Source organism: Myodes glareolus, chromosome 10, assembly GCF_982192425.1.
Source record: "Myodes glareolus chromosome 10, mMyoGla1.1, whole genome shotgun sequence".
Taxonomy (NCBI): domain Eukaryota; kingdom Metazoa; phylum Chordata; class Mammalia; order Rodentia; family Cricetidae; genus Myodes; species Myodes glareolus.
This window is the reverse complement of record NC_142035.1, coordinates 53,626,285-53,639,527: the sequence shown is the minus strand read 5'-3', so window position 1 is coordinate 53,639,527 and position 13,243 is coordinate 53,626,285. Positions and strand designations below refer to the sequence as shown.

General features: G+C 40.6%; 1 protein-coding gene across 3 annotated transcripts; it reads left to right on the top strand.

Moving 5' to 3' along the window:
* The first annotated feature begins 2,031 nt into the window (after positions 1-2,031).
* Positions 2,032-12,618, top strand: Ctxn2 (cortexin 2). 3 transcript variants are annotated; one of them, XM_048459880.3, is made up of 2 exons: positions 2,032-2,658; positions 12,180-12,618. In XM_048459880.3, the coding sequence occupies exon 2, from the start codon at positions 12,237-12,239 to the stop codon at positions 12,480-12,482; it is 246 nt and encodes an 81-aa protein (XP_048315837.3). In that variant the 5' UTR covers positions 2,032-2,658; positions 12,180-12,236; the 3' UTR covers positions 12,483-12,618. The 3 variants fall into 3 exon arrangements, with proteins under 3 accessions (XP_048315837.3, XP_085552362.2, XP_048315838.3); XM_085696236.2 differs by lacking the exon at positions 2,032-2,658 and adding an exon at positions 2,831-3,013; XM_048459881.3 differs by lacking the exon at positions 2,032-2,658 and adding an exon at positions 3,042-3,250.
* The last annotated feature ends 625 nt before the right edge of the window (positions 12,619-13,243 follow it).

Genomic DNA, 13,243 nt, shown 5'->3' with positions numbered 1-13,243 from the left:
ACTAAGAATTCTGAAAAGAGGAAAGGCAGAGAGTCAGTCATTAGCCAGATACAGAGGAAGCAAGATGAGAATGCCTTACTGAGAGAAGTACCAAGCCACGTGGATAAACATAGATAAGAATTATGAGTTAATTTAAGTTGTAAAAGCTAGTTAATAATAAATCTGAGCCAATAGGCCAAACAGTTTATAATTAATATATGCCTCTGTACATTTATTTGGGACTGAATGGCTGTGGTACCAGGCAGGACAGAAACTTCCACCTACATAATCTTAAAATATAGGTCAGAGAAAATTACTTCACTGTTTAGACTCTATAAGGAAGTGCATTGCTAGAATGCAATACTTCTAGTACCTGGATAGTTGAAGTATGGTTTTAAGACTAGAAGCTTCTACCTTCAGTTCAAATAGATGTTAGAAATGAAGAATCTGGGATATAACCTTACACCTACTGAATTAGCGTCTTCTGATTCTTACAAATGTGAAATCCATAGCTACATTAAAATTTAAGCAACTATTTTAGTTCAGAGTATTAAGAAAGGATGCAGCCCTTAACACATTTGAAAAAGTCAGTACAGCTATGAGCACGCCGCCGGAAGAAGATACCTCTGTTCTTTCATGCCAGGCAATTAGGTCAGCTACTCCTTAAGATGTTGTAATCGCTTTACATTTAAAGGGGGAACAACTTTTTAAAAGATGGCCTTCTGTGAGCTCCCAATATGCTTTGTGCAACTTTTAAAAAACAGAAGATATCTTTATTATCTATTTGAGAATTTTATATAATATATTATCATATTCATTTCCCTTACCAACTCCTTCTAGGCTCACCACCTATAATGTCCTCACTTACTCTCAACTCCTTTAAAAAGATCCACTGAGTCCAATTTGTGCTGACCTCATACTCCCCCACCTAGATATGAGGCTAACTACAGAAATTTGATCAACCTACCAGGAACCACACCCTTGAAAAGTGTCTCCCCTCACAGAAGCTATCAAATGTTAATAACTCATCTATTAGGGGTGGATGCTCAGGATCCCCTCCCCAACACCGTGTTAGAATGGACTGGCTTGGTCTTGTGCAGGTCTTGTGTGACTGCTGTGAGCTCATGAGTAGGCAGAGAGTTGTTTTGTCCAGGAAACACTGTTTTGCTCGGGTCCACCCTCTGCTTCTTTTCTTTTCTTTTTTCAAGACGGGGTTTCTCTGTGTAACAGCCCTGACTGTTCTGGAACTAGCTCTTGTAGACCAGGCTGTCCTCAGACTCACAGAGATCCACCTGCCTCTGTCTCCCAAGTGCTGGAATTAAAGGCGCACACCACCACAGTTCTTAGAATCTTTCCTTTCTTCTTGCTCAATGGTCTACAAGCTTTGAAGGGGGTGATGCAGATTTTCCACTTGTGGCTGGGCATTCCACTGACACTTATTTTCTGTGCAACTTTTTTGTAAGATCATTAAATTTCTTAAGTAATAATACTCAAGGTGGCCATAAAATTTGTCTTCATTACTAAATCTGGTCACACTCACACTATGTATTCTCGGCTAAATAACAACAACAGAAATAATAGTGTCCAAATTCCATATCTACGTGCCCCATAAATGTTAACAATTCAATAGTTCATAAGAGGAGTAATTACGCTTATAGGGAATCCACAGGTGCTTGCCAAGGGTAGGTTCTGGGAATAGAGTCAAAGGACAGTCACAGTTCAGAAATATTAAAACTGAGTGTGGAGAAACCTCGAGGAGGGATGAGATGGGAAGTATCTGTTGCTTTGATGTGTTCTGCTTTGCTTTCGGTTCTGTCTGTTTGCAATGTGTATGTTCAACGCTTTAGAAAACCAAGCTCGCTCTACCTGAAAGGTTCTGTCACAGTTAGTTAGGCGTCTTCTCGCAGGAGGGAGGGCCGCCTCAGCGTTCAGCACTGCGGACAGCTCCAGGCGTCTGCGGGAAGGGGTGGGGTGGGGCTTAGGAGGAAAGGGGCGTGGGTTGTGCATACGAACGCTAAATGACTAAGTGACGCATCAGTTTTCGGTTAAACCAGCACACCTTTCACTCGTTTTTCCCCCTTTGTCTGATCAAAGGAAATATAAAAACCGTAGCGCCTTCTAACAACTCGAGACCGCTGTTTCTACGCACAGCGAGATGCCTTCGGCACAGCTGGGGACATAGCAGAGGCAAGGATTTTCTCAACGAATTAATTAAACCCTCACTACTCTAGGAAGCACAAATAGTGACGAACCCTGATTGCTAAGCTTCAGGGTGCGATGTGCATGAAAATGAGCCCTTGTCTCCGCTCTTTCTAAGACCTGAAGAACAGACCCTGTTGCTGTTGTTTGAGTCCCTTCCCCATCTCATCATCCTTTGCTCGCACATCCAACTGCGTGCAAATATTTACACATTGCCACACCAGAGAAATGCACCCATGCACACACAGTTTCCTGCAAACACTCTCGCGCACGTCCTTCCGCGGCTGCCTGTGTCCTGTCTCTCACCCAGACACAGACATTTATACACGTAGGCCAGAAAAGCGCAACCCACGGTCCTGTGACTCCCTCCACGCAGGTCCTCGGAACACGCCGTTTACATTGAACCGATCTGCGAGCACAGACAAACCTACCAACAAGTCTACTGGCTGGAATTCATCTCCATGGCAACAAACATGGAAGGTGAGCCCATCCACCCCGGCTGCCTGTGAAGTAACTTTCTCCCCCCTCCTCAGCATTCACCAACAGGGTTTCAGCGCCAGTCCTGAGGAGAATGTGTCCTTATTCTCTTGGATTTCAGAAACAAGAGAGCCGGGTGGGGGGCAGGGAAAGTCTGTAGGTTTGGGTGAGCTCAAATTCTGAAAAGGAAAGAATGCCTCTGCAGCTGCTGGTGCTGTCAAAAAAGAAAAAAAAAAAAAAAAAGGAAAAAATGTGTTGTGTATATACAGATTGCTGATGTTTCTCCCACGATGTCTTGTAGGAAGTTTCCATGCTTCCTGCAGCTTAATATGTGGAAGACAACCGGAGTCAACGTAAGGTAGAATAATAACGATGGTCTAGGCGTCTTTGGTGAGACATGTTGAGAATTTCCAGATCAAGCTTACCAGTGCTTTGGAAGGAATGGTTGTCTGAGGAGCCACCCAAATATTCTCTTAAGGAAAACCTCCCAAGGTTGATGTCTACGGGGCTTGGGGGGTAGATTCTTGAAGATTCCAAGGTTCTGGAGCTCTAGGAAACCAGCATGCATGTACTTCAGCATGATGAAGACATCTGGGTTTGTAATTTAAGGATTTCCTTTTGATTCCAACACATCCATTCCTAAACGATACCTCTGTGAAGATATGGCCTCAATAATGCTTTCTGCTGTTCCTTAATTTAATAGAATTTAACTACCCTTGTATTTAATGTAGAGTCTGTTGTTTATGCACAGAAGGGCTCATTATTTTTTAAGCTTGAGTTTGCATGTCTCATTTCAAGAAATGACAAGTATCTTCTCACTAAAGACTGTTGTCTAGTGGCTAGCACTAAAATACTTTTTACCTAGAATATCATATTGCACCCCAATTGTAACTATGTCATATTTGATGTTTGTGGTGTTAATACTAGGTAAATAAGCATGAGGGGAAAACCTGTTGATTAAAATAAAGATATAGGATGCTCTTGTGGATTTTTAGGCGGTACCTACATTTTACCACTGGCTTCTGCTATTGCATGTTATTGTGTGCAAGTTGAATAACTGTTTGCAAAAAGCAAATTTGATAGCTCCTAATCAGTAAATAGTTCACAGAGGAAAAAAAGCATTGCCTACCGCATTCATTGATGGACATGAAAGGCTACATGCATAAGCAGGTATGAAACGGCTCTCCTGGTGGGTTACTCACAGTGACATTATTGCAATAACTGAACCCAGGGGTTTTATTGCCGTTGTCGTCATCGTCAGTTTAACTACAAAGCAGCTCCATGACATTGGGCCTTTGATATCTACAGGTACTGCCGTGGCCCAATGCTATGACTCATCAGGACTTACAGAGCAAGCATGACATTTGCCATGAGAGAAAAGAGACGCTTCGAATCTGGCTGCTCACTGCTAAAGTATCTAATCATTAATCCAATGGCTGGAGTTCTGAGCAGTATTCTATTAGTAGTAGAAGTAGTATAAAAACACACTTTAATCCTTCAGCCATTATATGGAGGGATTCTGATATTTAAACTGAGTGGTGTTCGTGGTGTTGTCCATTTTTGTGGTATATCATATTTAAGTAAATTTTACCTTGATTAAAATTCCTTTGAAAAATTCACTTCTTTTCACAGTTACATTTTTCACAAGGGCTTCTTATCAATTTGTCGTTTTGTTCCTTTGTAATTCATTTCTCTCATGTTTCTCCCATTTTCTATTTCTCAGAGAACCTATTTCTCAGGTATTAAAATATTATTTTCCTTTTGAGGTAAGCCTCATAAGATCTGACAGAACTAAATGAGTCTTTACTTTTCTCTCTCTCTCAGTTGTGGAAAATGAAAATTTGTCTTTACTCCCTAGGTGAACATGATTTTGAGACCTTTTTCACCAGGAAGTAGTCAGGGCTGTAACTGAAGACCTCTGTTTGTTTATGATATGGTTATGACCAATATTTTCTAGAATGTACTCCACACCAATGGAAAGGCACATAGTTCAGAAAACTTGGTGATATGTTCTCAAAAACTTCAGACTTAGTTGGTATTGAAATGAGACAATGTACTCATTTTATATGTCAAATAATATAGGAAAGTTTGGGAAATTATTTGGAAAAGCTAGGTCTCAAATACCAGTGTTTTTGATGCTCAGTGCATCATGTCTTGAATAAGAAGGCTAATGTTCTTCTGATTTTGTATTTATCCGCCTACTTATACAGAGCTGCATCAATAAGCAAGCTTCTCGGGTCTTTGTCTATCTCCTTTTCAATTATGCTCCTATATGGCACTTTGTTTAAAGATGAACATTAAAATCTAAGTTTTTCCTTTTAAGATATTAACAAAAGCCATCTTTTATGAATTCAATTTTTATTTAAAACGTAATCTACAGTTTTTCAAGCATTAAATAGATTGACTAAGATTTACTTTGAAAAATCAGATATCTGGTTAAGTCCTTCTTATTGAGAACAATTCATATTTGAATGCATTATCCTTCTGCACCTTTAATTTTCACAGAAGTAAAACTTGTTTTGTCAAATTTTATCACCATCCAATTCTATCTCCTTTTTAGTCATTATACCAAAATTCCCTTCAATTGATTAGCCTGCTAGAAATTTCTATAATGGTGAAATAATTCTGATACCAGGCCTTGCTTGTCCGTACTTAGTTTCCATCCCACAGAACTAGACAGTTTTTCATTGGTCCATCTGGAAACCTTGGCTTTCTTAGGTTTGTGTTCATTCCTACTATGGATTTATTCATGATCCTGATCACTCTTGTAAGTCCTCTGGGAGATCTTATTTTCTCTGGGCAAGAAGACCATGTATTGTAGATTATTGATAGTGAGTTTTTTCCTGTGTTCAAATCCTGTCTGGTAATAGCAAACAGTATCTTGCTGTACTTACAAAAGAATTTTCCTGATTCAGTCTAGAGCAAGTCTATCCTAGAAAACACTTTAGATGTCTGGACGTATCTACTGTCTTCTTTATTGTTCACTTTCAATAATGTCTCCTTCTCTTAACTTGAAGGCCGCAGATACTTCTATGTACTGTGATCGCTCATTCTTGCATTCATTCATCTACATCAGTTTTACTTGATAATCAAATCTAAAGTGTTCTTCCCACTAGGAACTTTCTGCTGCACAAAATTATCTGGGTTGACTCCTTACGTGAGAATCGTGAGTTGACAATGCCCAAATTTACATTTACTTTGTAAATATCTACTGATGCTTAATTTTTTGCTTAGGGAAAATGCTGTTTTGACATTTGTTCAAGCTTAATAGAGCTGAGCTACCATTGATGAACCTCCTTTCATGGCTCTCCACATTCCATCCTAGCTTTACGAAGAGCTTTCAAACCTACACTCTCTTCCTTATACTTATTCATACAGATCTTCGTTGCTGTGCACACGAAGCATCGTTTTCCATTTCTTCTGAATATGCAGAAGATAATAAAATTAACCCAATGTGGCTGCTGAGGAGATAAAGTATGTGTAAAGCACTACATAGGAGAAAGGCAGTGAATGTTGAACTTGATTGTCTCTCTTTTTCAATACCCAAGTAGAAGACTGAATTGTTTTTATTCTTCTTTGAACATGGCTCCTCTCTCTTGCTAGTTGGAAGCTCTTTAAGTAGAGAAGCCATATCTACTACCATGTGACAGTACTGCAGTAAATATTTTGAATACAAGTGTGATGACTATCAATGAAATCATTTGTGTTTGACTGAGCCATAATAATGGTATTGCCTTTCTAGACCTTTTGTTTCCATTCAAGTTAAGATTGTGTCTGCTTTTCAAAAAAACCACTTCATATCTTCAACTTATAGGGATTTTTGATGAATTTCAATTTGAATATTTACTTCATGCAAATTATCAAGCATCATCTCCCCAATTTTCAGTTAACACATTTCTCTCCTTCATTCTCAAATACAAGCCTTTTCTAAATATTTCTATTAGATATTATGTTCAGGTTCTGTCTCAGAACTTAAGTCATTATAATTCTTTTGAATCTCAACACTGGGAGCTACATATAATTTCAGCCAAGTTTTATGTTAAATTTAGTAGATCTTCAACCTAGTCATTGTTCTGAAGCATGTAAGAGTATGTAGGTAAGGCTAGACCTTTGTGATCCTACCCTGCAGACTGTCTTCATGACTGCAGAACCCTGTAATTATTAGGATCACTCAGTAACTGTAAATCTACATAAAACACCATAAGCCAGGCATATCTCACATATTCCTCACAAAGAGATTACAAGAGAAGGTCCATGAATTGCCAAAATCATTAAACCATGCTGTCCCCATGTCCCTAGCTCATCATATTAACAGCAAACTAGTAAAAATAAAGGTGGAGTTAGCTGTAGATATCTGAAGCTTTTCTCCAAGGCCCTTCTATTATGTCTTGACTCTTAGCTACAGCTACAGGGCTACTGGGAGACAGTGAAACCTTAGGAGGAGGTGTACCTTGTCAAGAGAAGTTAAGTCACTGTGGAGATGACCTTGAAAAGTACAGCGAGACCCTGGTCCTTCTCTCCCTCCAACTACCAAGTGAACAGCCCTCCTGTTCCACATTCTAGAACCAAAATCAGGCTCACATGACCACGGCTGAAATGGCCAAAGCAGAGGGCCAGAATGAACTTTGATGTTTGCCTACAATGGAAAGCTGAGTAGTGCAGCATTGCCTCTCGCCCGTGTTATCGGCAGTGCCAACTGTTACTTATCCAATGTCTTTTAGTCACACATCGCCAACACATAATTTCCTCTTCTGCTCTTTGAAAAGCAAAACATTTGTCTGTACTCACAACTCTGGTAACTTTCCCGTGGTCAGTCATATAGAGTATCTCCACGCTATAAAGACCAGAGGAGGTTAAGGAGTCTTGTGTTTGTCATTTATGACTTTAAAATAATTATGTCTTCCTCTCCCACAAAAGCATACTGTACAGTACGGCACATCGGTACCAAGTTCACCAAGCAAAATGCTGATATATGTTAGTTTCTATTTTTTTCAACAAAAAATTAAGAAAATATTCTATGTTGACTTAAACTCCTTTAACCCTTTAGACTTTCCAACACCACCCTAAAAGTTTTGGGTCACTTTCCAACATGTGTTCAAATAGCACTGCATTTCCTCTCATATTTGTAGTAATTGAGAGACCGAGTTCTACAAAGTAGGTTTGTTGTCATGGTAACCTTTTCATTTAACAAGCAATTGTCTATCCACACACCATACACAGCCCTACTCCATTCAGAAGATTTTGAAGCATTTCATAGCATCCTTCCTTATTAAGGCTGACAGCGAAGGATTAGATCAAGAAGATGTAGTACTACACCAGAAAATTTAAGCTAACTAAAAATAAATAAATAAATAAATAAATGAATAAATAAATAAGCAAACGGGGCTGGAGAAATGACTCAACGTTAAGAACACTAGTTGTTCTTCCAGAGGTCCTGAGTTCAATTCCCAGCAACCACATGGTGGCTTACAACCATCTCTAATAGGATCTAATGCCCTCTTCTGGCCTGCAGGGATCCATAAAGGAAGAATACTGTATATATAATAAATAAATCTTTAAAAAATAAAATAAAGTAAAAACAGAGAACAAATATAAAATTGGCACCTTGCTTTCTAGTACAGAACAATGTCTATATAAGATAATTAAGATATAGTTTCCTGAGAAAACAAAGGAAAATTCACAGAGTTACTAGGAAAAAAAATCCACATTCTCTCTCTCTCTCTCTCTCTCTCTCTCTCTCTCTCTCTCTCTCTCTCTGGACATTAAAACTCATGTCTTTTTGAGAAGGCCACATTACATCAATTTAACCAGAGAGAGCAGGAACACTGGCAGAGCTGTTGAATCCTGTTGCTTATCTTCATGGTCAGTTTTTGAAAGCAAATGGACATCCTCTTGTTCATGCCAACTACCAATAAACAAAACTTCAAGTTCTCTGAATATTGAAAGATTAGGTTAAAAAAAGAATTTTGTTCTTTCATGATTGTATCCACCAACATATTTAACTTATTACAGTTCAATACTTACTGAATAAAGATGATATGCCAGCTTAGAAAGTGGTTATTTTTTTCTATTAATTCATTATCTCACTTACGGTCCAAGAATCTAAGAACAAAGTGTTATATGGCATATGTTAGCTAAATTGTGTATGAAGGGCGGGGGCTTTGGTATCTCTGATGAGGAAGGCGTTTTGTTTTAATTTAGTAGAATTATGTGAGCTGTGTGTTTGATTGCTGTTTCTGAAAAATGTTTTTGGTTTTTTTGTTTTGTTTTGTTTTGTTGCTTTGCTTGTTTAGTTGGTTGGCAGGTTTTACTAAGAATAAAGTCACCAAGCGGTGGTGGCACATGCCTTTAACCCCAGCACTTGGGAGGCAGAGGCAAGCAGACGTCTGGGAGTTCGAGGCCAGCCTGGTCTACAAAAGCTAGTTCCAGGACAGGCTCCAAAGCTACAGAGAAACCTTGTCTCGAAAAACCACTATTGAATTAATTATTGGCCCAAGGGCAATGCAATTGGCTTCTTCTATGACCAGCTATGACGCCTCATATATGTTTACTCTATTATGTCTTTAAAATATGTAACTATATTTAGCTAATTTCATGACATCAATTTGCTTAGGCCATGTTTACATGACAGCAAAATGAACAAATCATTAAACCTACCCAGGTGTTTTAACATTTGTGAGGCTGTTTCAGCTACCAGACACGGAGAAAGAGCTTAGTGGCCTAAAGGTTTATTAAGAAAAGCCCTTGGGCTCCTAACCTAGAAATGGATGGAGAATGAAGTAGATATAGACAAAGCTGAGTTGTGAGCTGCACCCAAAACAACCTCAGCTGCTACCCTGTGGAACTCCAGAGCCAGACAACATCTTTAGCATCTTCCCCTTTGAGTCGAGATGGTCAGAGTCACACGGCTCACTCAGTGAACAGCATCCTTCCCCAGGGGAGCACACCCGTGGTAGGGCAGCTCTCTGCAGCTGAGGCAACCCATGCAAGGAAAGAATAACAACTGCTGGGAACGCTGCCAGCTGCTAGGCAACAAGTCCTGCGCTGTGGGCACACCACAGAGGCTGCAGTAAACCAATGTTATCGGCCCCTCTGCTTTCAGGGATTTAGTTTTGTCATCTTAACTTATGTGCACATGTGTGGATACATGCACATGAGTGATGCCGCCCTCAGAGACAGAGGTGCTGGATGTCTTGGGGCTGGAATTACCTGTGTTTATGAGTGGCTGCCTGACATGGGAGCTGAGAACTGAATTTTGACACTCTGCAAGAGTAGGACCCCTTCTTAACTGCTGAGTATTATTGGCTCCCCTACCCACACCCTCCTTTGCAAATATTAAATGTAGCTTACAAAGACCATGAACTTGACAGCATTTTACAAATTCCGAAACAGAAGGTATTGTTTGATCCTGTATCCTATGCCTCCTATGCCTTCTACAGGGTAAACAGCAAATGAGCTCGGCCTTTGGCAAGGTCATTCTGAGTTACTTACATAAGCCTGTAAAGGTAATTTTTTAAACAGACAAAACGCACTTTTACTTACTATGACACGAAAAACAACTTGTAGAAAGAGTGTCCACAAAGGAACTTTAAAATGTTTTCCCCTTTTATTGAACAAAATGTCAAGCAACTAATGCCAGAAGTAGGGAGTGTGTCTGTCACTGGTAGTTTGAAGACTGAGCTCTTTTTAAAAACAAAAACAAAAACCAACAAAAAATAAAAAAAACCTAAACAAAAACAAAGACAACTTTCATAAAATCAGGGTTTCTAAGTTTGAAAGTTGTAAGCCTTATTACTCTCTCCTCACATCCCCACCTCTCCCTTGTTCTATCTCAGTGTGCTTTTTTAAAGTTTATCTTATTTTATATGTATGAGTATTTTGCACACCTATGTTTGTGCACCATGGGCATGCCTGATGCCATCAGAGGCCAGGAGAGGGAGTAAGATCCCCTGGAACTGGAGTTAGAGACATCCGTGAGCCACTATCTGTGTGCTGCGAATTAAACCTCCATCCTCTGCAAGAACAAGTGCTCTTAACCGCTGAGCCATCTCTCCAGCTCCCTCAGTTGCTTTCTGAAAATGGATAAGGAACTCCACTATATTTAAAGACAACTTCTTTAACATCTTAGCTGTAGTTTTAGGATATCAGTCATGGATAGGGGCACGAGAATGAGATTCTTGTTTAGAAGGACTAGGGAATTGTCTTAAAGTTAGCTGAGTTACAAAGAACACACAGCTTTAATTTGGATTTTATGTTTATTTAGGGAAGTGGTTCTCGACCTTCCTCAAGATGCAACTTCTTTGATACAGTTCTTCATGTTGTGGTGACTCCAACCATAAAATTATTTTCATTGCTACTCCATAATTGTAATTTTGATACTGTTATGAGTTATTGTAAATAGCTGATGTTTCTGATGATCTTGGGTGACTTCTGTTAAAAGACTTTCAACCCTCCAAGGGGTCTCGACCCACAGGTTGAGAACCACTGGCTCAGGGGTTCAGAAAACGAATGTACATGGTTGGGAAGTAGCTAAAGCACACAGATAATGTGCTTAATCTCTTCGTAGTTGTGATGTTGGGGATTGCTTCCACTCAGGTAATTTTCAAGACATAATTTTAAAATGTCACTTTAAGAAAGTGACATTTAAACTAGGTGTGGCAGCTCTTGCCTATAATCCCAGCATTCAGGAAAGCTGAGGCAGAGGGATGGCCATTAGTTCTGGGGAAGTCTGGACTATAGAGTGAGAATTTCTCTCTTGCACGCGCGCGTGCACACACACACACACACACACACACACGGAGGGGGTACATATAATAGAGAAGATACTGTAAGCATGCAGCTATGAAAACAAGAGTTGAAACAAAGAGTCTATTACACTGTTTAAAGGAGCAGGCTATGGGGACTCGAGAGATGGCTCAGAGGTTAAGAGCACTGACTGCTCTTCCAGAGGTCCTGAGTTCAATTCCCAGCAACTACATGGTGGCTCACAACCATCTGTAATGGGGTCTGGTGCCCTCTTCTGGCCAGCAAGCATACATACAGACAGAACTGTATACATACTAAATAAATAAATCTTTAAAAAAAATAAAAGAAAAAGAAAAGTATTTAAAAAAAAAAAAAGGATCAAGTTTTGTTTCAGACAAAATGGCCCTGGAGAGAGACCTTAAACACAAGGACCTTAAACCGCAGGAACAGCTTATGATCTCTACATGCAAAAATGCAGTGAAAATTCAGATCAAAGAAGCAGGGACCAGCGAGGCCAAGGCATTTAGTGTTAATCAGACGACTATCACTTGCATGTTTGCCTTGCTATTGCGTGTGCAGGCATGGATTTCTGGGTCCATAGGCAACTCTGCCCTACTACAGGGGAATAAGCATCTCCAGGGCCAATTCCATTCTGGTCTACACCTGATACCGTCAGACATCTTTGATGAGTTAAGAGACCTTGAACATGCCTGCTTTTATAATGTCTTGCCCAACGCTGCACAAAGGAGGAAGCTAAACTGGGTCCATTCTGTGTCTAGGCGGAGAACTGATTCCTGCAGGGACGCTGAAGAGCCCCCACAATGCCCCAGTGAAGGATGAGTAGCGCCTACTGCGGCAATTCTTCGGCGAAGATGAGTGTCAACGAGGTCTCTGCCTTCTCCCTGACCCTGGAGCAAAAGACTGGCTTTGCCTTTGTGGGCATCCTGTGCATTTTCTTGGGGCTTCTTATTATCAGATGCTTCAAAATCCTGTTAGACCCATATAGTAGCATGCCCTCTTCTACGTGGGAAGACGAAGTGGAAGAGTTTGATAAAGGGACCTTTGAGTATGCCCTTGCCTGATGGTGGCCTAAGCGTCATGCTTTTGCCAGTTGCCGTTGGGACACATGGTAGGCACGTTTGTAATCAGCTTGACCGTGCTGCTGTTGAGAGGGTCATTTCATTCACGAAATTCAATAAACATCTGTGATTGATCTTATCCACCATGCTGAGTAAAATCTGCTCCTCTTGGTCTCCCTCCGCGAAGGTTTCTATGCAGAGAGCAGTACTGTGGCTTCTGTCACCTCATTTCCTCCTCTACTATCTGTCCTTGCTGTCTGTTCCTTTCTGTACGCTACTGAGCTGGCCGCGGGCTTCAGCACAGCCAACCCTTGTAGCCTCTCCATGCTTCACACTGGGGCCACAGCATAGCTTTAGCGAACTCTGTGTTGTGTGATGTTGTTCTTAGGGAGACATGAACATATGTCTGCTCACCCCAGACAGAGAGCCAGTGATAGGCTGGGGTTACTTGCAGGAATTATGGGTGAAAGGTCACTTCCAGGAGCAGAAATGACTCAGCAACAGCTTTCTCACCAAAGGTCCACCTCAGCATGGGTGACAGCTCACAGAGCTAGAAACCCGGAGCTCAGGGCACAGCCTACACAGTTCCACAGGTAGGAGGGCTCCTCTTTAAGACAGCTCAGCTTGTCTGACAGTGCCTCTTGGCAGTTTTTACTGCTTCTGTAAGGTTGGGGAAGACAGGAGCTAGGGTATCTGGTCAGTTTCAGAGACTTTCTGAAGCCTTTGGTTGATTTATTCTCTAACTTAGCAAACTTCGCTGGAGG